This window comes from Cnephaeus nilssonii, assembly GCF_951640355.1.
Source record: "Cnephaeus nilssonii genome assembly, chromosome: 3".
Taxonomy (NCBI): Eukaryota; Metazoa; Chordata; class Mammalia; order Chiroptera; family Vespertilionidae; genus Cnephaeus; species Cnephaeus nilssonii.
In genome coordinates, this window is record NC_137074.1 from 7,474,474 (window position 1) to 7,500,066 (window position 25,593).

At 45.3% G+C, this 25,593-nt stretch overlaps 2 protein-coding genes across 4 annotated transcripts in view; one reads left to right on the forward strand and one right to left on the reverse strand.

Annotated features, from left to right (window-relative positions):
• Window positions 1-6,973: 6,973 nt before the first annotated feature.
• The window catches only part of LOC307096082 (cystathionine beta-synthase-like), a 54,720-nt gene continuing 36,100 nt past the window's right edge, over window positions 6,974-25,593 (forward strand). The window contains exon 1 of the mRNA XM_079765656.1: window positions 6,974-6,979. The gene's annotated coding sequence lies outside the window, so the exon portion shown is untranslated. The remainder of the gene's footprint in view (window positions 6,980-25,593) is intronic.
• U2AF1 (U2 small nuclear RNA auxiliary factor 1) lies at window positions 7,924-24,667 on the reverse strand. 3 transcript variants are annotated; one of them, XM_079765625.1, is made up of 9 exons: window positions 24,527-24,667; window positions 20,982-21,069; window positions 17,150-17,216; window positions 13,857-13,906; window positions 13,601-13,699; window positions 12,729-12,862; window positions 12,553-12,645; window positions 11,089-11,253; window positions 7,924-10,912 (listed from the first exon to the last, which is right to left on the reverse strand). In XM_079765625.1, exons 1-8 carry the CDS (start codon window positions 24,568-24,570, stop codon window positions 11,106-11,108), a joined length of 723 nt encoding a protein of 240 aa, XP_079621751.1. In that variant the 5' UTR covers window positions 24,571-24,667; the 3' UTR covers window positions 7,924-10,912; window positions 11,089-11,105. The 3 variants fall into 3 exon arrangements, with proteins under 3 accessions (XP_079621751.1, XP_079621750.1, XP_079621752.1); XM_079765624.1 differs by lacking the exon at window positions 7,924-10,912 and having other exon boundaries at window positions 10,969-11,253; XM_079765626.1 differs by lacking the exons at window positions 7,924-10,912; window positions 17,150-17,216 and adding an exon at window positions 18,031-18,097 and having other exon boundaries at window positions 10,969-11,253.

The window sequence follows — 25,593 nt, forward strand, 5'->3', positions numbered from 1 at the left end:
TTATTGTCAGCTGAATCCAGTGGCGTTGGCAGAGCCACATCCTGGAAACACACCTTGCCAGAGGCAGGAGTGTTGTCAGCTTGACCTTCAGCCCAGGTGCCAGGGGGTGGATTTCGTTATCTAAATCCAGCCAAGCACCAGGAATGAATACCATTCGAGCCCACTCAAGAATGCACAGAGCCCTGACCATTTGGTTCAGTGGATAGAGCGTAGGCCTGGGGACTGAGGGGTCCCGGGTTGGATTCCAGTTAAGGGCATATACCTTGGTTGTGGGCACCTCCCTAGTGGGGTGTGTGCAGGAGGCAGCTGATCGATGTTTCTCTCTCATTGATGTTTCTAACTCTCCCTCTCCCTTCCTCTCTGTAAAAAAATCAATAAAATATGAAAAAACACACACCTAGGAATCAAAATTACATTTTAAAAAAAGAATGCACATAATCTCCTTTGTCTTGACCTTTAGTAAAACTTCCTGGTTTTTGCTGTATAAAATAAACACGCTGTATTGGCTCTGGGTCTCTGTCTCTCCATCAGAAGACAGTGGTCCCACCTCGCCCCAGCTTTTTCCTTCCATCTCTGTGTCTGTCTCTTTCTTTCGTTTTCTCAATCCCCAGCAGCCCCTACTCAGGAACCAGACCACTCTCTAGCCCCGCTGGACGTGGAAAAGAGAGGAATATTTATACTTGCCTTATGAAATAGGTCATCATCTTCTACTACCATTATTTTGATGCTAAAATGGCCCTAGGCCAGGTCTCAAGCTGGATCCTGTGTCTTTTTGTCACTTTCCCAACATTCTTTGAGCACCTCCTATGTAGGGCACAACAGGTGTTTCTGGCTCCTTTTCCCTACTAGGGACTTGGGAGCAGACATTCTACAACAGGTTCCTGTAATGGGCTAACCTGTGTCCTCCCCAAATTCTTATGTTGAGGTCCCAACCTCCCTATCTAAGAATGTAACTGTGCTTGTAGATAAAGGTCTTTAAAGGGGAGTCTTAGTGAATATGAGGCTATTAGGGTGGCCAAGACTCTATCCTGGATTAAACTTTGGTCAGGTTCCTCAGCCCCCTTTTCCACAGGCCTCCACGCACCTCCTTGTCTTGAGCCTGCCTAGCCAACTTTTAGCAAGAATGCTCCTGCTAAGTCAGTTTAGAGACAACCCACCCCCCACCCCCTTTGGCCTGCCTTAGGCAAGAATCAGGTTAGGTGAGTTCAGCAAGAATCTGTCCAGCCTGTGTGACACCACACGTACACTCTGCTCCTCAGCTGTCTTAGTTGTATCCAGAGTTGAGCGCCATCGCTCTCCCCTATTCCCATCAGTAGTCTGCAATGTCTTTCTTATTTTAACAAGTGTCAGAATAAATTTTTCTTTTTGTTTTCTTTTTTTGTGTAAAAAATCTTTTTATTGATTTCAGAGAGGAAGGGAGAGGGAGAGAGTGATAGAAACATCAACAATGAGAAAGAATCATTGATTGGCTGCCTCCTGCACGCCCCCTACTGGGTATCGAGCCAGCAACCCAGGCATGTGCCCTCACTGCGAATTGAACCATGACCTCCTGGTTCATGGGTTGACACTCAATCACTGAGCCATGCCGGCCAGGCAAGTTTTTCTTTTCCTTTTCTTTTTTTAAAATATATATTATTGATTTTTTACAGAGAGGAAGGGGGAGGGATAGAGAGTTAGAAACATCGATGAGAGAGAAACATCGATCAGTTGCCTACCGCACCCCCCCCCCCCCACTGGGGATGTGCCCACAACCAAGGTAATGCCCTTAACCAGAATTGAACCCGGGACCCTTCAGTCCGCAGGCCGACACCCTATCCACTGAACCAAACCGGCTTCGGCAAGGCAAGTTTTTCTTAAAAAAAATTTTTTTTAATGGATTTTTATTTTTTATTTTATTTTTTTAAAATGGATTTTTAGAGAGGGAGGAAGGGAGAAAGGGGTGGGTAGACATCGATTTGTTGTTCCACTTATATATGCATTCATTGGTTGATTCTTGTATGTGTTCTGACCATGAATTGAGCCTGCAACCTAGGCATATTGGGATGACGCTCTAACCAACTGAGCTGAGCTACCTGGCCAGGGTTCAGAATAAGTTTTTTATTGTATGTGAGTGGGGCCCTGGCTTAGACAACAGACCCATATTTCTCACAGTTCTGGAGGCTGGAAATCCAAGTTCAAGGTGACCGCCTGCTCCCTGGCTTGTAGACAATGGAGTGGGAGGAGGGGGTGGACAAGCTCTCTCCTGTCTCTTCTTATAAGGGCATTAATTCATCATGAGGGTTCCACCTCCATATACCATCATATTGGGGGTTAGGACTTAGACATACAAAATTTTTGTGTGTGGTGGGGGTGAGGGGACACAAATATTCAGTCCAGCCCTAGCCGGCTTGGCTCACTGGATAGAGCATTAGCCTGTGGACTGAAGGGTCCCAGGTTCAATTCTGGCCAAGGGCACATGCCTGGGTTGCAGGCTTGATTCCCAGTAGGGGGTGTGCAGGAGGCAGCCAATCAATGATCCTCTCTCATCATTGATGTTTCTATCTCTCTCTCTTTCTCCCTTCCTCTCTGAAATCAATAAAGAAATATATTTTAAAAAACAAAAAATATTCAGTCCATAGCAAGTTCAAACCCAGTATGATTGGTCCTTATAAGAAGATACCAGCGATGCATTTGCACCAAAGAAAGACCACGTGAGGACACAGGGAGAAAGTGGTCATCTACAAGCCAAGGAGAGAGGCCTCAGGAGGAACCAGCCCTGCCCAACCTGGGTCTCTGCCTTTCAGCCTCCAGACTGTGAGGAAATACATTTCTGCTTTGGAGAAGTTGGCTGTCGCTTCACCAAGTCCCCGAAGCCACCAGAGGGTTTGCAGTTCAGGTACTGGCACGTGATCCGACAGACAATGGGGGCGAGTCTGGGAAATGGGGGACTGGCAGGTGGGTCTTCTGGGTCCAGATCACTGGGAGGAAACGTCTTGTCATCCACAGGCTGACAAAGTGATGGCCAGAGGAGAGCAGCCTCCCGCCTCTCCCCACCCCAGGCCCAGGTTTCAGAGGCAATCTCACTTTTTATTCTCATGGATGGTGTTTGTCTGCATAATGCAGGCAGTATTTTACATTTCTCTTTTCTGATTTATGACCTTTAAAACAATATCTATGTAATACAATAAAATTAAATCTATTGTTTGTTTAAGTAACTTTTTGTTTGTAACAGTTTTTATTGATACAATTCACATAGCATGCAATTCACCCATTAGAGTGTACAATCCAGCCCTGGCCAGTGTGGCTCAGTTGGTTGAGCATCATTCCATGCACCAAAAGTTCACCAGTTTGATTCCTGGTCAGGGCATATGCCTGGTTTGCAAACTTGCAGGAGGCAAGCGATCAGTGTTTTTCTCACATCAATGTTTCTCTCTCTCTAAAATCATTAAAAAATATGTTTTAGTACATTCACAAAAAGTCAATTTTAGAACATATTTTTATCACCATAGAAACTTCACACCCCTTAGCCATCAGCCCCCAAGTCAATCCTTCCATGCTCCCCAGCCCCCCCAAAACCACCGCTAATCTACTTCCTGTCTCTCTAGATTTGCCTGTTCTAGACATCCTATATAATAAAAGCCCAGTGACCAAATGGCAGAACGACCAGAACAACTGCACTGACCACCAGGGGGCAGACGCTCAACGCAGGATCTGCCCCCTGGTGGTCAGTGCGCTCCCACAGTGGAAGCGCCACTCACAGGACAGGTGCACAACTGCTCAGCTGACCAGGATGAGAGGCGCTCCCACAGCGGGCCAATCCCGGCAGGCCACACCCCCCACCAGTGCACGAATCCCATGCAACGGGCCTCTAGTTTTCTATAATGGAATCATATCATGCATGGTCCTTTGTGACTGGCTTCCTTCTCTTGGCATGTTTTCAGGTCCATCCATGTAGTAACGTGTTTGCTTCTTTTTATTGTCAAATAAAATGTCACTGTGTGAAATACATTTTATTTACCCATTCATCAGTTGGTGAACATTTATGTTGTTCCCACCTTTTGGCTGTTATGGTTCATGTTGCTGTGAACGAACACTCAGGCAGGTTTTTGTGTGGACATACGTTTTCCTTTCTCTTGGGTCCATGCCAAGGAATAGAACTGCTGGGCACATGCTGATTCTGTTTGACTTGGTGAGCAGCTGCCAGACTTTCCACAGCAGCTGCACCGTTTACATTCCCTCCCTCCAGGAATGCGGGAGAGCCCGGGCTGTCCGCATGCTCGCCTACACTTGCTCTCACTTGGTTGTTTGGCTCACAGCCATCCCCGTGGGTGTGCAGTGGGACCTAATTGTGGTTTTGATTGCATTTGCCTGACAAGTTCTGTTGAGTGTTTTTCATGTGCTTGTCTGTCCAGTGTGTATCTTCTTTGGAGAAATGTACATTCAGATCCTTTGCCCATTTTTAAATTGGGTGGCCTTTTTGTTGTTGAGTTGGAGGAGTCTTTTAATATATTTTATTGATTTTTTTTTTTAGAGAGGGATAGAGTGAAACATCGATGAGAGAGAAACATCATTGATCAGCTGCCTCCTGCATGCCCCTCACAGGGGATTGAGCTCACAACCCAGGCATGTGGCCTGACTGGAAATCGAACCGGTGGCCTCTTGGCTGGAGGAGTCCTTTATATATTCTGGACACTAGACACATCAGATGGATGATGTGAAAGTATTGTCTCCCATTCTGTGGGGTGTCGTTTCACTTTCTTGTGTCTTTGATGCAAAACGCTTTCTATTTTGCTGAACTTCCATTTGTTTCTTTTGTTGCTTGTGCTTTTGATCTCAGATCTAAGAAACCATTGCCAAATCTAAGGTCATCAAGATTTACCCCTAGGATTTCTTAAATAAGTCTTATTTCTTATAATTGGGTTCTTGATCCATTTTGAATAACTGCAGTGTAGATGGTGTGAGGTTAAGAATCCCACTTCATTCTTTTGCATGTAGATAACCAGCTGTTCCAGCACCATTAGTTGAAGACACTCTTTCCCCATGGACTGGTTTGGCACCCTTGTCAAAAATCAACTAACCATTGATGTAAAAACTTCTTTCTGGACCCTCAATTCTATTCCATGAACCTATATGCCTGTCTTGTGCCAGTGACACCATGTTTTTATTATTTTAACATTGCACTGAGTTTTGAAATCAGAAAGTGAAGTCTTCCAACTTTTTAAAAAATATATACTTTTGATTTCAGAGAGGGAGAGGGAGAGAGAAACATCAATGATGAGAGAGAATCATTGATCACTGCCTCCTCCACACCCCCTACTGGGGATCAAGCCCAACTTGGGCATGTGCCCTTGACAGGAATCAAACCCGGGACCCTTGAGTTCGCAGGCTGACACTCTATCCACTGAGCCAAACCAGCTAGGGCAGGTCTACTTTATTTTTCCAATGGTTTTATCACTTTCATAATACAAGTTTTGTACTCAATAACTTTTTACACCATCTGTCAAGTACTTGCTGTGTAAGACAGGACTATTAGGGTGGCTACTTATTCCTCTGCTGTCCTCTCCACCACCCATACCTGCCTTCCGTTATAATACTGTTACCACAAACAACAACTAACCATTACTGAGCTCTCACTAGGCACGTGCCAAGCACTGCTCTGGAAACTTCACCTGTATAGTAGTCTCATAACAATCCAAGGAGTGGGTGCTATTTGATCATCACTTTGCAGGGCAGGACAATGAGGCACAGAGGCCAGTTTGTAGCTAGCGAAGAGCAGAGCCAGGACTCAGACCTGGGATTCGGCTCCTGCCCTGCCTCTCCCCCACTGAGCTTCTCACCGCTCCTGCAATGGCAATCAGCCCAATCCTGGGATATATTAGGTTGAACCATATAAAATGAACTTTTGTGACCTACAAAAAATGGTCTTCATGGGACTCAATTTGTTAAAAAAAAAGACCTGAGATTTGAAGCAGGTGCCTGAATATTTGTCGCCAGATTCAGATGGGGGTTTTCTCAGGTTCTGCTGTGTCAGGTTTGAACATGCTCCCAAGGACACTCCAGCAGTGGGGGAGCCAAGTGCACCTGGATGGCGTGGCATTTTCTGAGCAAAAGACTGCAGTCTGGCCCTAGCTGGTTTGGCTCAGTGGATAGAGCGCGGCCTGCGGACCCAAGGGTCCCACGTTTAATTCCGGTCAAGGGTGCATGCCTGGGTTGTGGGCTCGATCCCCAGTGGGGGACTTGTGGGAGGCAGCCGATCCATGATTCTCTGTCATTGTGGATGTTTCTCTCTCCTTCCTTCCGTCCTCTCTGAAATCAATACAAATATATATATATATTTTAAAAAAAGACTGCAGTCTGCCTTGAGATGGGGGCCCCATGTGTGGGAGGGTGAGAGCTCTTGTGCTCCCTGGAATAGCAAGTCCTACGAGGCAGAAAGGGAAGGTCCCTTCCCTAAGAGCCATGCTACCCCATCTCCCCGAGTCATCCAGCCAGACAAAAGCCACAGGGGCAGGCCCCGAGTGACCTCACACACTGCTGACAGATCTCTGACAGGGACCTCTCCTGATGCCTACGTGGACTTCAGTGGCCTCTCCACCACCTGTCCTGCCACTCCTGAACAGGTGCAAGGGAAGGCAGCCACCTGGTTGGCCTCAGGAGGGGGAGAGACCTGGGCTTTAGACAGGGACCACGTTCTGTCTCAGAAGCTCAACCTAGAAGTTACATTTTCCCAAGCCCAGCAGTTTTAGCTGGCTGGTTTGTTCTCATTTGATCTCCTGCACAGCTGCTGGGGAGCCTCCCCGGCCAGTGAGATGGAACCTTGGGTTAATTATTGCATGGTTCTCAGCTGTTCAGAACCTTCTTGGGTGGAAGCCAGAAGTCATGGAACCAGGAGGAGCCACAGAGGAGCAGTGGGTGAGGGGATGGTCTTGGCAAGAGTTGGTCCCCTCCCAGCCCACCCTGGCTTCCATCCGGTGGGCTGAGAGAACCCCGGGGAACACAGGTGGGAGGGGCCTTCCTTTCGTTCAAGAGGAAGCAACATCCACCACAGAGGCACGCGTCCCCTCCTCGCCAGGTGTGCAGTGTGATGGGTGGGTGACGAGGCTCTGACACTAACTTGTCCCTATTTCCTGACTGCAGGACTCTGGTTTGTTCAAAAGGTGCTCTCTTCTCTCCCCTCCCCAGGGTGGCCATGGGCCGTGTTGCTCTGCAGACCCAGGCTGTCCTTCAGATGGGTTGTTCCAAGGTCAAACCATGAATGGAGATGACATTACAAATTTTTTGGACCTTAAAATCCAAATTCAGGCTCTCCGATCAGCTTTATCAGTAATAAAGTTGATAAAGGGGAAAAAATCCACTGAGGTTAAAGCCTTTGGGGGCAGCCTTGAGCCCTCTCTCCTGAAACAGGCCCCAGAAAGCTGTCCACAGGGGCAAGATGCGGAAGTCGGACCAGGTTATGTTTAAGGACACACATCAAACATACCATTGAGAGAGAGAGAAGGCAAGCCACAGACTGGGATAAATACACATCAACAGAAGACTCAGCTCAGACTATGTAAAGAACTCCTAGAAGTAAATGACAACCCACTCACTCAATTAGGGGAAGAAAATGGGCCAAGACTTGAAGAGGGCCTCATAGACATACAAATGGCCAGCAGAACAAGGTTCCCAACTTCATTGTTCATCTAAAACAGTGGTTCTCAACCTTCCTAATGCCGTGACCCTTTAATACAGTTCCTCATGTTGTGGTGACCCCCAACCATAAAATTATTTTCGTTGCGACTTCATAACTGTAATTTTGCTACTGTTATGAATCATAATGTTGATTCACAGGTTGAGAACCGCTGCTGTAGAGCCTCGGAAAACACAGATATTTACATTACGATTCATAACAGTAGCAAAATTACAGTTATGAAATAGCAACGAAAATAATTTTATGGTTGGGGGTCACCACAACATGAGGAACTGTATTAAAGGGTCACGGCATTAGGAAAGTTGAGAACCACTGATCTAAAACCTGAGTGACCAGCCTCCCACTCCAAAAGACTGAAAAAGCGAAACTGAAAGTCTACCCCAGACCCAACCGCCTCATCCATCCTCCCGTGGTCCAAGCGTCATCTCTTGCAGGGACCACGGCAATAGGTTCCATGGTGTCCCCTTCTCCCATCTTAGTCTGTTTTTAGTCTCCACTCTGCAGAGATGCTATTTTAAAAGTAGAAATCAGCCATCACTCTCCTGCTCAAACCTCCCCACAACTCAGGGTAGAACTCCAGGTCTCTCGCCAGCCCGCCAAGATGTCTTTTTGGTGAACTGAGCCTTGAATGGACTATGGAAGCTGTTGCTGCCCAGTATCCCAGGACTCCTTTCTCTGCCCCCCCCCGACCCCCCCTGCCCCGAAGTCCTAGGCGGTCCTGACTTGCTTTGACCAATCAAGTGTGGCAGGAAATTTGTCTTTCTGATTAGAGGCTTGAGGCCCCATCCCAGAGGGGCTGCCCCACCAGGCGCCCTGTGCCAGCCTATCCTGCTCTATGCACGCCCAAGCTCATTCCAGCCGTGGCATTTGCCTCCACCGTTCCCTTGGCCACCCAGGAGGGCCCTCTTCCTCCTTCCTCCTGTTTTTCCGAGTAGTCAGTTATGCCAGCACTGCGTTATTAACTGTTCTACACTTCTCTAACCACACTGCTGTACCTCAAGCTGCAAATTTCAAGTTAGCTGTGTCCAACAACATACTGATTGTTATAAACAAGCTGAGCAAAAGAAAGGCCAAATAATATAAAAAACCCATCTACATAAAAATTCACACACAGGAAAGACCGTTCAGTGAAGTCTATGTAGCTCGGAATAAAATAGAAGTGAAACCAATGACAAACGCTGCCTGGTTCCCAGCAGGAGGGCTTCCTGGCCCAGGCTGGTCCGGGTTCTGGCAGTGCTCACTGGGATGTTCTCTTCCTTACACTGGACTTATGTCAACGTGAACTGTGTGGGCCTTTGTTTCCCAATGAATACTGTGTTTACTTTCACGACCTAACACCTCTGTAGGCTACTTTTCACATGCACCTCACCTATTCTAAAACTGAACTCATCTTCTGCAATTTTCACCTAGCACCCCCAACCCCTCCCCGCTTTGGCAACCATCAGTTTGTTCTCTGTATCTATGAGTCTGTTTATTCATGTTTTGTTTTGTTTTAGATTCCACATTAATATGTATCACAATCTTTATCCATTCATCTATGGACACCCAAGTTGCTTTCATTTCTTGGCTATTGTAAATGCTGCTGCAAGGAACTTGGGGTGCACACATCTTTTCAAATTAGTGTTTTCATTTTCTTTGGACAAACAGTCATACATGAGTTATAGCTGCATTGTATGGTCTTTATATTTTTAATATTTTTGAGAAATCTAGTGTTTCACAATTCCACGAGGGTTCTACTTTCTCCACATTGCCATCACATTATTTTTTGGTGCTAGCCATTCTGACCAGTGTGAAGGGACACTTCTAATTATAGTCAACACATCTTTGTGATTGCTGCAACTTCACTGCCTTTTATGCTACCGGCACCGGGACAGCCTGGTCCACTGACATGCTATTTCCCAAGCTGGCTCCTATTTCTCCAAAGGCCTGTGGGTTAACTGAGAAAAAGAGCCCAATCCCGAGGTCCCTTTCCTTCCCTTGTTCCCTGTCTGCTACAAGGCCCTCTGCCTGTGTGTGGATTGGCAAGGGAGCTGAAACTCCACCGTCCAGTTCATCTGGCCACTTCCGAAGACTTCCGATTCTGAGCCCACACCCCTGGATGGACCCCCGTCTTCTTCCCAAGTTGCTTGTCCAGACCTAAGAATTCACAGAGGGCCTGGTCTTCTGAACACCTCTCCTACTTAGTGTCCACTTCTCAAGGGGAGAGGCCTTATTTTTGTCCTGAAACGCCAGCTGGACTATGCTAAGTGCTGACGAGGCCTTCACCCATCTTGCTCCCTTTGGGCACGCAGAAAAGCAGGTCTGCATTGTAGGCTGTTGAGTCCACGTGAATCCAGTCGTTTAACAACACAGTAGTCAGCTGTGACGTGACAGGTGGCCCATCACCAGCTCCTGAGCTGCACAAGCACGCTCATGTTTTATGCACACCCACGTTTTAGAGGAGTGCACGCGGGCTCTCAAAGTAACACTAGAAAACTCAATGGAGAGATAGAACGCTGACTGCACTGCATCCCAACATTAGCTTCCCTATCAACGCCCGTGTACTCTACGGAGAATGGCATCTAAGCATTTACTTACTAGTGAGTAAAGGGGCCTCACAGGCTTTCCTCACCTTTACTCAGCCTCGAAGAGCAATTCTGGGTTGTACATAACTAGAAACAAATCTGGCCTTTTCCCGTGTGAATTTTACCTCAACTGGTGAATGTTTTGTTTCAGAACCTAAATTTAAAGTAGGGTTTCAACTCTGGTTGGTGTGGCTCAGTTGGTTGAGCGTCGTTCTATGCATCAAAAGGTCGCCCGTTTGATGCCAAGTCAGAGCACAGGCCCAGATTGTGGGTTCAATACCCAGTCAGATGGGTATAGGAAGCAACTGATCAATGTTTCTCACATCCAGGTATCTCTCGTTTCCTCTCCCTTCCTCTCTCTAAAATCAATAAACAGCCCAGCTGGTGTAGCTCAATGGTTGAGGGTTGACCCACGAATCAGGAGGTCACGGTCAGATTCTTGGTCAGGGCACATGCCTGGGTTGCAAGCTTGATACCCAGTAGGAGGTGTGCAGGAGACGGCTGATCAATGATTTTCTCCCTTTGATATTTCTAGTCCTCTCTCCCTTCCTCTCTGAAATCGATAAAAACATTTTAAAAATTAAATAAAAACATAAAAAAAAAGAAAAAATGTTTTCATTTCTACCCAAAGTGATTGATGTAGATTAATCTTCACTTCAAGGGCTGATGATGTGCAGGTCTGTAAAGGAAGAGAGATTTAAAGTGGAGTTTCCACGAGAAAAAAGTTACAAGAATACTGTATCACTACAAATTTTATTCAGAAACCCATCTTTGTTTTTTTAAATTGTTTTTTAAAAAAATTCCCATTATGAACTGGTTTGGTCAATCAACTACAACACTTTCTAGCAGACATACGGTAAAAATGGCCTGGCTCAGAATCGCCCAGATCTCTCACGATCTCTTGACCGCCTCCTGTCACGCTCCCGTCCCCCACCGCCTCCGCCACCACCGCCGCCACCGCCACGACCACGGTCTCTAGACCGAGAGCGACGCTCCCGGGACCGGGACCTCGATCGATGCCTGAAACAAAGGAAAAGAAACAAAACCTTGGCATCAAAATAAAAACACGCAACAGAAAACGACAGCGACTAACACTTTCAAGTACTGTATCCCACAGAATCGAAGACGTTAATGGAAAAAAAAAAAAGAAAAATGGCTGCTAATTTAACTGCAAGCTGCAACTAAAATATGAGCCCTAATTTCAGAAATTAATGTGTCTGGGGAAAAAAGGGCATCTCAGAATTGAGAGGTGCGGTGGCCATCAAGCTGATTTCTGGATGGGGAGGGCAGGGTTCTTCTACGTTTATTTGTGTTGCTAATAGGACAGAATCACAATGTCAGCATTTCCTATTGTACGTTAGGTGAAAATCCCTCTGGGGTCAGAACTCAATCTTCATAGGGAAAGTGACTCATTGGGGTTAAAGTGACCCTCTAACATTGGGGTTCTGTTTTATGACATGTCCGCTTGCATTTAAATACCAGGACCAGACAGACATGACTGCTAGATTCTGCCAGTGGTCCACAGGGCAATGCCAAGAAACCTAGCAATCCACAAAAACCAAGGCATCCCACTGGAGACATGCAGTATGTGAAGGAAGTTATGGTATCCAACGAGAGAATAAAACACTACACAGAGGAACTAATTTTCATCGATCCCATTAGCCATCTCCTTGGTTAGTTGCTGAGGCTCGATCTCTTCTTAAGCAGTAAAATATGCACACAGAATATTCTTCAAAGAGTACATTTTTATATAGAGTACATTTTTGTAATTTACAGTATATACTACATGCCCGGCTGGTGTGGCTCAGTGGTTGAGCATCAACCTATGAACCAGGAGGTCATGGTTCGATTCCCGGTCAGGGCATATGCCTGGGTTTCGGGCTCGATTCCCAGTGTGGGGCGTGCAGGAGGCAGCCAATCAATGATTCTCTCCCATCATTGATGTTTCTATCTCTCTCTCCCTTCCTCTCTGAAATCAACAAAAACATCCACCCACCCACCCACCCAACCATCCTCACCTAAGGATATTTTTTGCATTGATTTTTAGAGAGTAGAAGGGAGATGGGGAGACAGAGTGAAGCACCAATGTGAGAAACATCGATTGGTTGCCTCCTGCCTGCCCCTGACCACAGCTGGGAACCTGCAACTAAGGTACTTGCCCTTGACCGGAATCGAACCTGGGACCCTTTGGACCATAAGGCAACACTCTATCCACTGAGCCAAATCGGCTAGGGCCTAAGCAGTGCCTTTTAAACAGAGATGACATTCAGGCCAAGCTTTACTTAGAAAGCGACACAATGGACACACTGAAACACTCACTTCTTGCGCCGGCGCCCATACAGCTCCCGCCGCAGCTCTCTGGAAATGGGCTTCAGATGCATGAAGTTGCAGAAGCCGCCTCGTGTACACTCTCTGAGGGGGAGAACCGGATGAACATCACACTGCGTACCCACGCCCTTCCTCTACCTCCCCAGCGGGAGGCTGTCCATACCTACCCCATCTCATATTGGCGGCAACAGGCTTCCCGGAAGTCGGTCACGGGGGAAAGCTCGGCGTGGATGGGCTGCCCGTTGAACCAGCGGTTGTTCAAATCAATCACAGCTTTCTCCGCATCTTCTTCACGGCGAAACTGAAAAGACAAAACAAAAATGCTTGCCGCCACACTTTAATAACACATTTTCAACCACTGATCCAAATACATGCTGTGCGCTCATGCAGATAAAGTAATTAAGGTGGAATAATGTAGTGCAATTAAAAGCAGACAACCCTCTACTTACGATTATTTAACCTTGTGATGGTCCAAAATCATGCCAAATATGTTACCTTGATTTTCCAATTCAATTGGTTAAAAGAGCAAATGTAATGATTTGTGTAGGCAATAAACTTAAAAAAAAAAAAAAAAAAAAAAAAGAAGCCTGGCCTGCGTGGCTCAGTGGTTGAGCATTGACCCATGAACCAAGGAGGTCACCAGTTCTGTTCGATTCCTGGTCAGGGCACATGCCCAGGTTGTGGGCTCAATCCCTAGTGGGGGGCGTGGCGTGCAGGGGGGCAGCCAATTGATGTTTCTCTCTGTCCCTCTCTAAAATCAGTAATAATAAAAAAAAGAAACCATATAAACCGACTTCTCCCCAGTTCAAACAGCCTCTAACCAACAGCTATGAAGGTGCCCGACCTGAAAAGATGATGCAGGACCCTGGCAGTCTGCCCTCCTCCCTATACCCACAGGCCGGCTCCAGCACGTGCATGCAAGTTCAATAGCAAGGAGCATTTGGCCACGGTTAAAAGCTAAAACAATAAGGTGAGCATTCCTTATTCTTCACCCTAAGCAGCCAGGAGACAAAACTCCCACTTGTCACCTTCCACATACCTTCACATACACGTTTCCGACGAGGTGATCTCCAAGATTATCACAGACATTCATCTCCTCCACCTCGCCATACTTCTCCTCCATTTCTGTGAAAACCTCCTGGAAGAGAAATGGTGGTTTAAGGATCATAATGTTAAAGATACAAGACTAATTGAACACAACGAACCTTTTAGTATTTTTATTAATAGACAGATTTTAATTCCCCCAAAACAAATAAAGGTGAATAGGTCTATCAGTTTCAAATAGTCAATCTCACCTCAAAAAACTCATCATAGTGTTCCTGCATCTCGACATCGCTCACAGCACCTGTAAACAACAGAAATCTTGCCGGTTAGCTGTGACCGAGAGAATGCTTGTGCTTAAATCAACCTGCTACAGTGACACATTAGATTATCTAGAGAGAGAACCCGACAGAAGTGCGTTCTACTGGAGCACTGACGAGGCTGCAGCACACGGCCAAGTGTTAAATCTTAAAGTGTGGGGAGACTTTTAAATGCCCCATGACAGTCTCCATTCTGGCTATTAAAACCACACAAGTTTTAATCAGCATCAAAGGGTCACATTTTCAGAAAGAATAAGGAAAAAGTTGATGCTCAAAAAAATTTTTTAATGAAAAATTTCTTCTTAAAATTTAAAAAAGAGGCCAATTAATGCCCCCCCCCCCCCATTAGGTTACAATGAAAGTTGAATCAGGGCAAGTGATTAAAAGCTTATGCTCCTGACTCGTTACTTTCACAGGTTATCAGCCACACAGAATGCTATGTAATTATTTCTGATGCGATTAAAACCCAAATGACCATAAATACTTAGGACAGTTACCAAGTTCAATTACAGTATTTTGAATGCCCCTTGAATAAATGGAAAATTACAATACTTTGTTGAAGAAAACATTCTTAATTTCTATTTTCCTCGTTTACTTTTTCATAACCTACATGCACTAAGTGAAATCATGCACATTCTGTGGGTGGATTTTACAAATTTCCATTCTATCTCCATTATCACCTCTTTTATCAAATTTTAAAGCTCTCCTAACCTAAACCTGAGAAGTCACAAAGCTGGTGTGTCAATAAACTGATATTCCAAACAGCTGGACCAGGGAGCCAGGAAGGCCGGGGCTGTTAGGCTGGGCCGACTGTCTCCAACGCTACTCCAGGGGCCAGGCTCCTGGGCAAATGGCCTCCCCGGTGAAACCCCTGAGGGACCTGAGCTGTGGCGCAGGGCTCTCTATCCAGACTGCTGTCTTTTAGCCGTTTCCTACAAGACTTGAAAACCTTATCTTTAATGATAAGACTTTAATCTTTTGATTCTGAAAGTGACTTAAGTTTACTTTCTAACACTTAGCCTCCCTGCATTTTAGTTTTAGAACCCAAACTTCCTGAGCACAGGCACAACTCCTCCTCCTGATGGCCCATCCCAAGTGGAAGGCAATCAGAACATACCTCCTCCCTGAGGAGAGGCCAAGTTCCAAATAGAGGAGCTAGGCAGACAAGCCCATTCCAAAGGGCAGGTAGTGTTTAAACTCGCTTCCAGTCCCACATCAAGACAAGTGAGAACAGAGGGAAAAGGCTCTACCCCTGTTTGAGGAGTACTGACAATCGAGTCTGGTGGCAGTTCTACCAGCTGTATCATGACAGTCCTACTCTGTTCTTTCCAACATGGAGTATTATATTTCCATAACTTCTGGAAAACTATTTGAGAATGCTTGAAAGTGGGCATATTTTATATTTTATACTCTGCTTAAAATTTTTGAGTCAATCAAAATGACTTGAAAGGCAGAGATGAGTGATTAAAAACTAATAAACTAAAACGTAATTTACATGACTCGATATATTTAAGTAATACAACCTGAAAAATACCCAATTTTCGTACAGAAACATTCTAAACTGGGATTCATTATTAAGTGTAACCAAAGCACAGAAAACTTAGTTTTCTACAGATGAAAGGATATGGTCAAAAGAACCATTAGTTTTAGGAAACTGATGAACCCAGCTGGTTGAAATTTACTGAAAGGGTCTGATGCCAAATATTTCAGGCTTATCAACTTAAATTGATTTTTTTAAAACTGCAGAATCAGAATCTCATTTAATTTATACAATCTGGATCCCAGAACTGGAATGGATATTAGATATAGCTAAACTTTTATTTTGTAGCATATGCAGAACAAGAGCCCTGTGAATCACATATAGACACCAAGGAAACTAACACAACATTCTTTTGCCAATAAAGAACCCGCAGTCCCCAAGCAAGCAAGTAGGGCAAAGAACTGTGAATTGTTGTTACGCTGTTATCTACTTTTCACTCATTTAAGTTAAGTCCATATATAAACATTTCCCTCCATCTAATTGATCTTAAGAAAGAGAAAACAAAAACCAGGTATTTTAAACCATTGGCTACTAATCAATCCCTCCACCCTCAGATAAGGGAAAAGACTTCTCTACTCTCAGGTCAGTATTAGCAACTCAAAACGTTTAGTGTCTGGGAAGAAAAACTTGACAAGATAGCCCCACCCGCAGACATGGGTGCTCCTGTGTGTGCAGGTGCGTTACCTGGGAGACCTCCAGTGTGGGGCAAGGAAGCGTGGGTGGTGGCTGCTGGGACCATCCCACCCAGTGCAGGCCACCCATAAACTGACGGCTCTGGGCCAAGGCTGCACTGGAGTTAGGGTGTGCTACCAGGTCACCTTTGATAGCATCTTCTATTAATGTTTACAGCTTTCAAACAAACTGGCTTGGACTCCTTGATTTTAACAGGAGTCCAGGATGTTCATTTCAATTTACCCACAGGTGACTGACTATACTGATCTACAGCTCAACAGTTCTAAAATCTGCTTTAGTTTTTTGAATTTTCCAATGATTCTATTATGTATCCTGTTCTCAATAATGTTCAAAACTTAATGTCTACCAAAACAAGAAGAAATCAGTAATGTCTACTGCGTGCCCAGTTTAGATCTATTTCCCCACCAAGTACCCCATATTTTCCAAGGGCAGTGAACTATCTCCTGAAGTTGGAGATGCCTACATAAAGTATTCTGGTTAAAGACTGAGCACAGGGCTGATGCTAAGGAAACTCAGGAGTCACCTCAACTTGGGACCCTTACTTGGTAAACATTCCCAGAAAAATGCTCGCAGTTAGAGCATGAGCTCCAAATTGGAGTGTAAGGGAAAGAAGTCTAATAGGAAATAAAAGTCTGAAAAGTAATTTCAGAACCATTTTTTTAGTTGAGAGAAACTTTCAAATACTGTTGCTCTCAGGGGGACGAACACAACTCCACAGAAATTCTCCCCTGGGATGATAGTCAAGGTGAGAGAGGCAGCTCCAAGCTATGGTAAAGGGTGCCCTTCACAGTCATCTTTTTGCTTTTTAAGTAAGCGGGCAGGAGTTCAAATCTCTGACAGAGGTTTCCACGGGGTCAGGGTCAGTGGGACAAAAGCTCTTGACTCTTCTAGTGGAAGCGGTCCTTGACACTACTAGCGGCCGACCAGGTGGAGTGGACGCTGAGCTCTGACACGCAAGCCCAGGGAACCAGGGAAGGAACTTGTATGAACTTACAGCGCAAACCGTCAGCAGACTGGGAAGAGTTTTGAGGGTTACGGTAAATGTTCAAGAGGGCAATGGTCTGAAATACAAAACGCAACAACTTTATATTATGGAAAATTAAATGTAAACACTTAACCGGCTTCCTGCGGCGATCGCTCCAGTCAGGATCAGTGCTGAAAAAAAGCAAGTTATTTCTTTCGATGGAGAGATGTTTTCGTAGCTGATGGCGGTCTCGGAGCACCCTAGCACTGCAATGCAGAGATCTCATGATATGCCAGTATTGTATTTCTGTTCACAGAGCGTAAACATTCTCCATTTCAAAGTTCCAAGCCAGGTAAGAGTGCAAAGCACTTGGCAGGCTACTGCCAAAACATTCTTAGAAAAACTTTTCATGGACAACCGGGAAAGAAAAAAGTGCCCATATGAACTGATGACACAATTACTGTATTAGAGAAATACAATAATTACATATCATGAAATCTCCATTTCCTAGAAGAAAAATCATAGTTGAAATAAACCCACACTTATTGGGCAACTTACCTTATTGATTCCTAAATATTCCTAAAATTATTAGTTTTACAGAAAGAACTTAATAAGTGCCAGGGTTCAGTCATTGTAAAGACCAATGACGGCTGATAATGTTAAAATGTCACATGGACAGATCCCTTCTTGTTAACAAATGTCAAAGGAAGAGACCTGGTCAGCGACCTTCCCTAGGACAGCCTCCTGAACGCAGCCAAGTATCAAGTTCTTGCTTCAAGGACTTCCACCACCTTGTCCTGTTTGCAACAGCTCTATGTCAGCAGCTCAGAAGCCAACATTATGTGTCTCAATTAAGAGTGGGCTCTTTAACACCATTGTTTTAAAAAAATTTCTCCAACTGTGGGACTTACAGTGTGAGCCGTCAGCCGTCTGTGCACTGTTTTGGGGATTACGATAGATGTTTTGAATCAAGATGGTCTGCGGGGAAAAAAAAATAAAAAGGGGAATTCTACTGGCTGCTGTGCATGTATTAGACAATTGCAAAGAGACAACTTGTTTGCAAATGGCTCAACACTTGTTTGTTTCCCGCAAGTCACACAATTGTCTTCTGTTGAGTACACCCAAACCATCATATTATGAAAACAGAGTTTGAGCAGTGACTTAGGTCAAGTCAGCCAGCAACCAAGAAGAAATTATAATTGTTACTTTGAGTAGTCCCACATTCTAAAAATGTTTTAATGCACGATAAATAACAGAACATTAGCATTTTCCTACACTTCAAGTTAGGAGACACTAAGATGTTGAAAAATTTACATTATAATCATATTCCCCATACAAAATTCTTTTAAAAAACCAAATGCATAACCGAACTATATGCAGTCCATCCAGCTTTCTGGTCTCATAGGAAACAGGCACACCAAATGGTTTCCTAACTGTCACGGACAACTATCAGATTTACATTTTCTTGGTGGGATCTCTGTTTACATAATACAATAGCTTAAAACATTTGCTCTTTTCCGATCCTTCTTAAGGGAATAAAATCCTTTTTAGCCCTTCTGCTTTAAACTGGATCAGGCAGACTTGAAACCTTACATTGTACCGTTCTTCTTAAAATCAAGTTGTCTGAAAAAACAAACCATGTTTAAGTTAGTAGACTAATATATTACATGAATCTTAATGTCCATATCACTGTAAGAAGCGTAAAAAAGAAACCCACACCGAATTATGCTAGATATTTACAAGCTGAACCAATAAAACACATGATTTAGAAAAATAAATGTTCAGTTTCAACATATGTGCAAAGCAGTTTTGTAAGTGGTTTTGCAGAATGAGCCAGTTCCATTTCTAGCTATGTTTAAAGGGGAGGGATTGTGTAAACACTCCCCAGTCAAAGGCCTGCTGCTGGAAAACCCACTTGCAAGAACTCCCAACAGCAGGCAACACACCTGTAACATGCAGACCCTCCACTCAGGGCCTGGCATCTTCCCCAAGCCATGGAGCCCTCCCCAAGACAACCTATCCCGGGCCTCGAATGTTTCCCAAAGCCAAGTTAATATTTTCAACTGGAATTACCAGAGTATGACAATAATGGAAAGCTATCCTGAGCCCAATTATTCAACAGGAAAATTAATATTAAGTTTCACTGAGGTAACCTGGCAGTGGCTGTTTAATAAGAATTGTCATTTAAAAGGGGCAATGCAGTTCGACTAAGATTAGGGGTGGTTAAGATTACCGAAAATCAACCAACCAAATCAAAATAAGACGCTTACGTTCACAAATACAGCTGACCCCACCAAACTTTAATGGAATCATTGCCTTGTTTTGATCCAAAGTGCTCAAATTAACTTACATTAACATACTGAGGTAATCAACTGTGGGGAAGCAGGGGACTTGGTTGGAAAGTTTGTAAGGAAGAATCTCCAAAAGGTCAGGGGTCTCCAGGGAGAGATGGCCAAAGGCGGCAACCCCTGCCTTGACTTTCCAAACAAGTCCTAGCTTCCCCACAATCAGCGATTCAGAGAGTAAGCCAGCTGTCTCTTGGTAGCTTCAAGAAAACTGTAACAGGGGACAATTTCTTTCTCAACCCAACACTTGGTACATCTATAAGTAGCCCTCCAAAATAAAAAACTAAGGGGACACTTAAAGTGCTTGGTTATTGCCCAATCTATGGCCACCGACTTAGGGCAAAATTCAATTATAAATTAAAGCATTAAAAAAAATTAGAACAGAAAATTTAAAGCAAATTCTCCAATATTCTGAAACTTGAGACATGTTCAAAGCTATTAAGATAGATTTTTATTATACTAACCATTTGGTAATCAGAAATGATGGGGGAAGGGAAGCCATCACACCCCCCTTCTAAAAGCAAGTTAAATTGTGGTGTGTTCTATGGGCTTAAATTAGAAAATACTAATGTCTCTTTCTTACACCAATTGGCTGCTTTTTCTAAACACTTAAACTTGTGAACAGAAAGATGTGAGCTCAAAGCGGAGTCTAGCAGTTTCCAGAGGTAGATACAATAGTTACCCCATAGTAATAAAATGGAAGCTGCATGTTCAGACTTCATGGACGGTCAGAAGAAGATCAAAAAATTTTCAAATTCCAAACATTCTGGTAAACATGGGCATAAGTTTCTGTTAGTATTAGAGGTGCATTCTCCCTTTAATACATCAGTGATCACTTCCAGGGTACAAACTCTTGCCTTTTCTTCAGTTAACCAAAAATATAAAAAATCTTAATTTTTTTTAATTAAACCAAATCATAGCAGACCTAAATCCAAGATTAACACGCATCTCTCAATTAACTGAATAAAACTGGCCACAAATAATTGAACTGTGGCCCATCTTCTAGTGTTAAGTTTCATTTTTAATGTTTCTAGGTCATGATGCGACTTGCTATGGCCTTGACTAAGGGTCTAAGAAAGGGAACACACCAGGCCTGGAGAACCCGAGTGCATGGCAGTCACCCCAGCCTCTCCTGTAAGGTGCTGTCTAGGGAGAGCAAAGAACAGAAAGCCGCTTTGCATCTCCCGTGCCCGGAAGAGGCTCCGTCAGTGTTGGCTGACTAGGGTGGGTGGAAGGTCAAGGGCCTGTCCTAGCCAACACGCACACACTAAAATCTTTTTAACAGGTTTCTCTAGTGATAAAAGCAGGGGATGATGCTCTCAGACCTTCCACTGGGGTGACTCACCTGCCTCATCCTCAATGAAACAAACGAACATGCTCACTTATGAACATAAATAGAAAATAAAACGAGAAATAAAGGTCCCCTTTATACATGGAAATTATTAACTGGCTCTGTAAAGTACAAGTTTTGATAATTTACATGAAAACAGAAAAAAAAAAAGAAAAAATAAACAAACCTGGCTAAAGGTTGGTTTATTGTGCAACCGAGAGCATCTGTCTCCATGACGACATGCTCCAATTTTGAAATAAAATGAACAGTTGACTCTGTAATGAAAAATAAGAGCAGATTATTTTGCTGGGAAGACATCAAACAGATGGAACTACATCATCAACATGAGACATGCTATCAAATGATTTCCCCAAAATATACGCACATTACTTTTGATTGGTAGCAGGTACCCCTCCCCTCCCTGGCACTATTTTAGGACTAGTTTCAATCTGCCCCTCTGTAAACTCCTTCAGTGAAGAACACTCAGACCCAACTCCTCCTTATTCAAATCCCTTCCACTTTCAACCTGTTCTCATGTAAATGAAATATTAGTCTAAAACTAAATTTAACTTGAATGTGTGTTCTTTAGTTTTCCACAATGAAATGACTTCTCTTGAGGACACTGACAGTGCAGTGAGGTGAAGGTCCAGATCCCGACTCTGCTACTAGCTGCCTGGGCTTGGGCAAATCACCCCACCTTTCAGGGTCTCATTTGAAAAATGAGGAAAAGGCCAACCTGGCACTGTTCCAAGCATCAGCTGTAAAGTAGGTATGTGCCACACAGCACTCATTAAATGCAATCATTATCTAAATAAACCAGCCAAGCCGCTGGTGTGGCTCAGTGCTTGAGCATTGACCTATGAACCAGAAGGTCACGATTCGATTCCCAGTAGGGGGAATGCAGGAGGCAGCTGACCAATGATGTTTCTATCTCTCTCTCCCTTTCTGAAATCAATAAAAATATATTTAAAAATAAAAATAAAACAAAACAAAGTCCATGGTGTCTCACCCATGATACCAGACCAAGAGGAAATTTCCAAAAACAGGTCTGAAGTAAATAATTCTTCTGGTTTCCATATACTGAAAACAAGCTATTGGGGAACTCAACTTGCACCTCTATCCCTATGGCAAAGCTCTCCCTTAATACTAATCAAATATTGAATGACTCAGATCAAATTAAAACTAGCAATCCAGCCAGCAGGATAGCAATGCCAGGTGGCTTAGCAGATCTGTGATGAACTATGAAATCTTACTAGATAAGTCCCATTCAAATTTAGACTTGCTTGGCTGGTGTGGTTCAGTGGTTGAGCATCCACCCATGAATCCAGAGATCACCAGTTCCAGTGCCAGTCAGGGCACAGGCCTGGGTTTCGGGCTCCATCCCCAGTAGAGGGTGTGCAGGAGGCAGCCAATCAATGATTTTCTCTCATCAATGTTTCTATCTCCCCCTCCCTTTCTGTCTAAAATCAATAAAAGCATATTTTTGGAAAAGTGCCATATATTTAAACAGCCAATCAAGAGTTAAGATTAAAGGACCTCAATGAAATCTGATTAGCCAGTGATTTACTATTAGGTAGCAATCAAGTTGAAAAAGAGTGAACTTACCAGGGGAGGAAAATGATTACATTACTATACATATTTGCAAACTTATGTCTTACTTTAGATTTTCTAACTTGAATATATAACATTTTATCTTCAGCCCTGGCCGGTATGGCTTAATGGATAGAGCAGCCTTCGGCCTGAAGGCTCCCAGGTTCGATTCTGGTCAAGGGCACGTGCCCAGGTTGCGGGCTTGATCCCCAGTAGGGGGCTGAGGCAGCCGATCAATGGTTCTCTCTCATCATTGATGTTTCTATCTCCCTCTCCCTTTCTCTCTGAAATCAATAAAATATATTAAAAAACCCCAAAACAAACAAAAAAATTTTATCTTCAGAAAGTCACCTGAAAATGAAGAGCTTATTTTTAAATAAATCTCAGAATGGGCAAAACCCCTGCCTGAACAATTACTACCCAACCATCCTATAATTAATCTTTACCCTTAACTTCCAGAGATGGCTTTCATTTGATGATACCCAGTTAAAATAAAACCTCCCAAGTCTCTCTGAAATGAGAATATGACTAATCTAAATCATCAAATTTCTTGAATTAAAGCCATGGCTTTTATAAAACAGTTCGGATAGGTGGTTATTGGAATAAACCCCTGAAGTAAGTTTTTTAAAAAATATATATTTTATTGGTTTTTTACAGAGAGGAAGAGAGAGGGATAGAGAGTTAGAAACATCAATCAGCTGCCTCCTGCACAACCCCCACTGGGGATGTGCCTGCAACCAAGGCACATGCCCTTGACCAGAATCGAACCCGGGACCCTTCAGTCCGCAGGCCGACGCTCTATCCACTGAGCAAAACCGGTTTCGGCTGAAGAAAGTTTTGAAGAGTAACAGTGAAGACATCAAATGATAGGAAAAAAAATAAAATTGCATGACACAGAAGTCATGGACCACAGTGATATAAGCTAAAGAATGATATTAATGATGTATGTTCTTAGCATGCACTCAGAGAAGCCTCTTTTTCAAGAAGAGCTGGCCCATTCAATCAAGATCATATTTAAAGGCAAGTCCCCCACATTGCTCTTCCTTGAGCCCAAAGCATGCAGGGTGCACACCTCTCCCATTGCATTTAAGACATTTCGATGCATTTTACTTTAACGACCCTTTACATGCATGCACCCCTCCCTCCTTGAGAACAAGATCTAAACTTTATCCATCTTTGAGTCTCCAGAGATTGCCTTTGGGTTGACACCCAAGTGACTATGACTGTCATTTTGTCTTGCAAATTTTGGTAGGAAAAAATACAACTAACCCCCTCTTACAAACACAGGAAATTCTATCATGTGTAAAAGACATTTTACAGGATGTATCCTGGAAAACAGAAACAATTCAAATAGTGTCTGAAAAAGTGGTATTAAAACATGTATGACCAACTTAGGGGTTGACCCTTAAAAACATACATTCACATAAGCCTATTTAACCCTGAAAAATCCCACATAATAACTACTTATTCTAAGAGTACATTAATCCAGACATTCGTCTTGAATTTTCAAAGAATTATCCCCTCAATGTCTGAAGACATTTACGTTAGTCTAAATCTCAATACGTGCAAACGTGGCAAAGTCAGAATTAAATTTTTCACTTTTAACCTAACAATTGATTAGGGAAGCATGCAACCTTAAAAACGAGGAAAAAGACCCACCTTTTCCCTTATATTGGAATTGCGTCTTCAAGTATTTAAAGACCTCAACCATTAAGACCTACGTTATCCGAGGACAAACACGGGCGAGACGTGCACTAGAGCTTGCCCAACACATTAGGGACTAAAGTTGGGGGGGATTGTCTAACGGTGACTTCAGCACAACTCGAGACGGCTTCCGAGAGCCCCGGGGGCCCGGGGGGCCCGCAGACCGGAACACCGGCGGGCCGCGGAGGAGCGCCGCGCGGGAAAGGTCGCGCCGCCCGGCCGGAAGCCCGCTGCCCGCCCGGGGGCCCATCGCCGGCCTGCCCGCCCGCCCGCCCGCCCGAGCGCCCACGAGGCAGCGGCGGCGGCGCGCGGCTCCCGAGGCCGGAAGGACCGACGCGCCCCTCCCCCCCCGCCCAGGCCTTCCGCCGCCGTCCGGAGCCCGCCGCCGTGCCCGCCCGCCTCCCTGGCCCGGAGCCCCGAAAGGCGGCTCTCACTCACTTGTCCTTCTCGGTGCCGAAGATGGAGGCCAAATACTCCGCCATTTCCTACCCGCAGCCGCCGACAGCGCTGCCGACGCCGCCGACACTGCCCGACGCCCGCGGGAGACGTCACCCTGACGCGACGACGCTAGCCCCGCCCCGACCCTATGTCGGCGCTGCCCAATCGGGCGAAACGCTGCCTGCGTGTGGGCGGGGCTTGGAGATCGCGGGGAGGGCCTGTCTTCCCGGCCCCGGAGCCCGCGTGCTGCCTGCGGCGCCCCCTGTCGGCGGGTTGCGGTCTCGCGCCCACCCCGACCCCAGCCCAGGCAAGCCCAGCGGGCAAACCGGGGCCGGGAGGGGAAGGCGCTGGGCGAGGCTTCTCCACGCAGTCGCGTGGGGGCTGGGTCCGCGGAGCGCGGAGAGGTGCAGGCGCGCCTCCCTCCCCGCACCTCCCTGGGGGGCCCGCACTGCCTTTGGAACCTTTCCGCCGCGAAGGCCCCTCCTCCACTGCCCTGGTCAGCGGGGAATGGAGTAGCGGAGCCCCTGGCCGCCCCGGTCTCCGCAGGAGCGCCGCGTGGGGCCTGAGCTGGGCCCGCCTGGGTGACCGGGATAATCGTGTTTTAGGGTGGTCTGGACAGTCTCTCCCTGGCAGTGCTAAGCTTAGTGTTTGATCGACCATGGCGAGGGAGGAGAGCCTGCGGGGACACCATTAGAGTCCCGCTTGGGTTTGAGAGGAACAAGACCGGAGGGGCGATGGCGCTTAGAGGAGGAGCTTTGGTGCTGAGAAACGAGGGGCCTGATTTGGGGCCGGATGGCAGGTGTAGTGCTCAGGGTCCTGGGGGATCGCCCCTACTGATTGCAGACCGGTGTCCCCCCCAATTCATGCCGAAGCCCTGACTCCCAGCACCTCAGCCTGTGACTGCAGTTGGAGGTGAGGTCTTCACCGAGGCGATTTGGTAGGAAAGAGGCGATTTGGTAGGAAAGAAAGAGGCCGATGGAGCGGGACCTAGCCAACCGGACCTGTCCTTTTGAGAAGAGGAGGTTAGGGCGGTGTGAGGACCGGGTCCTAATCTACTGAGACCTCCG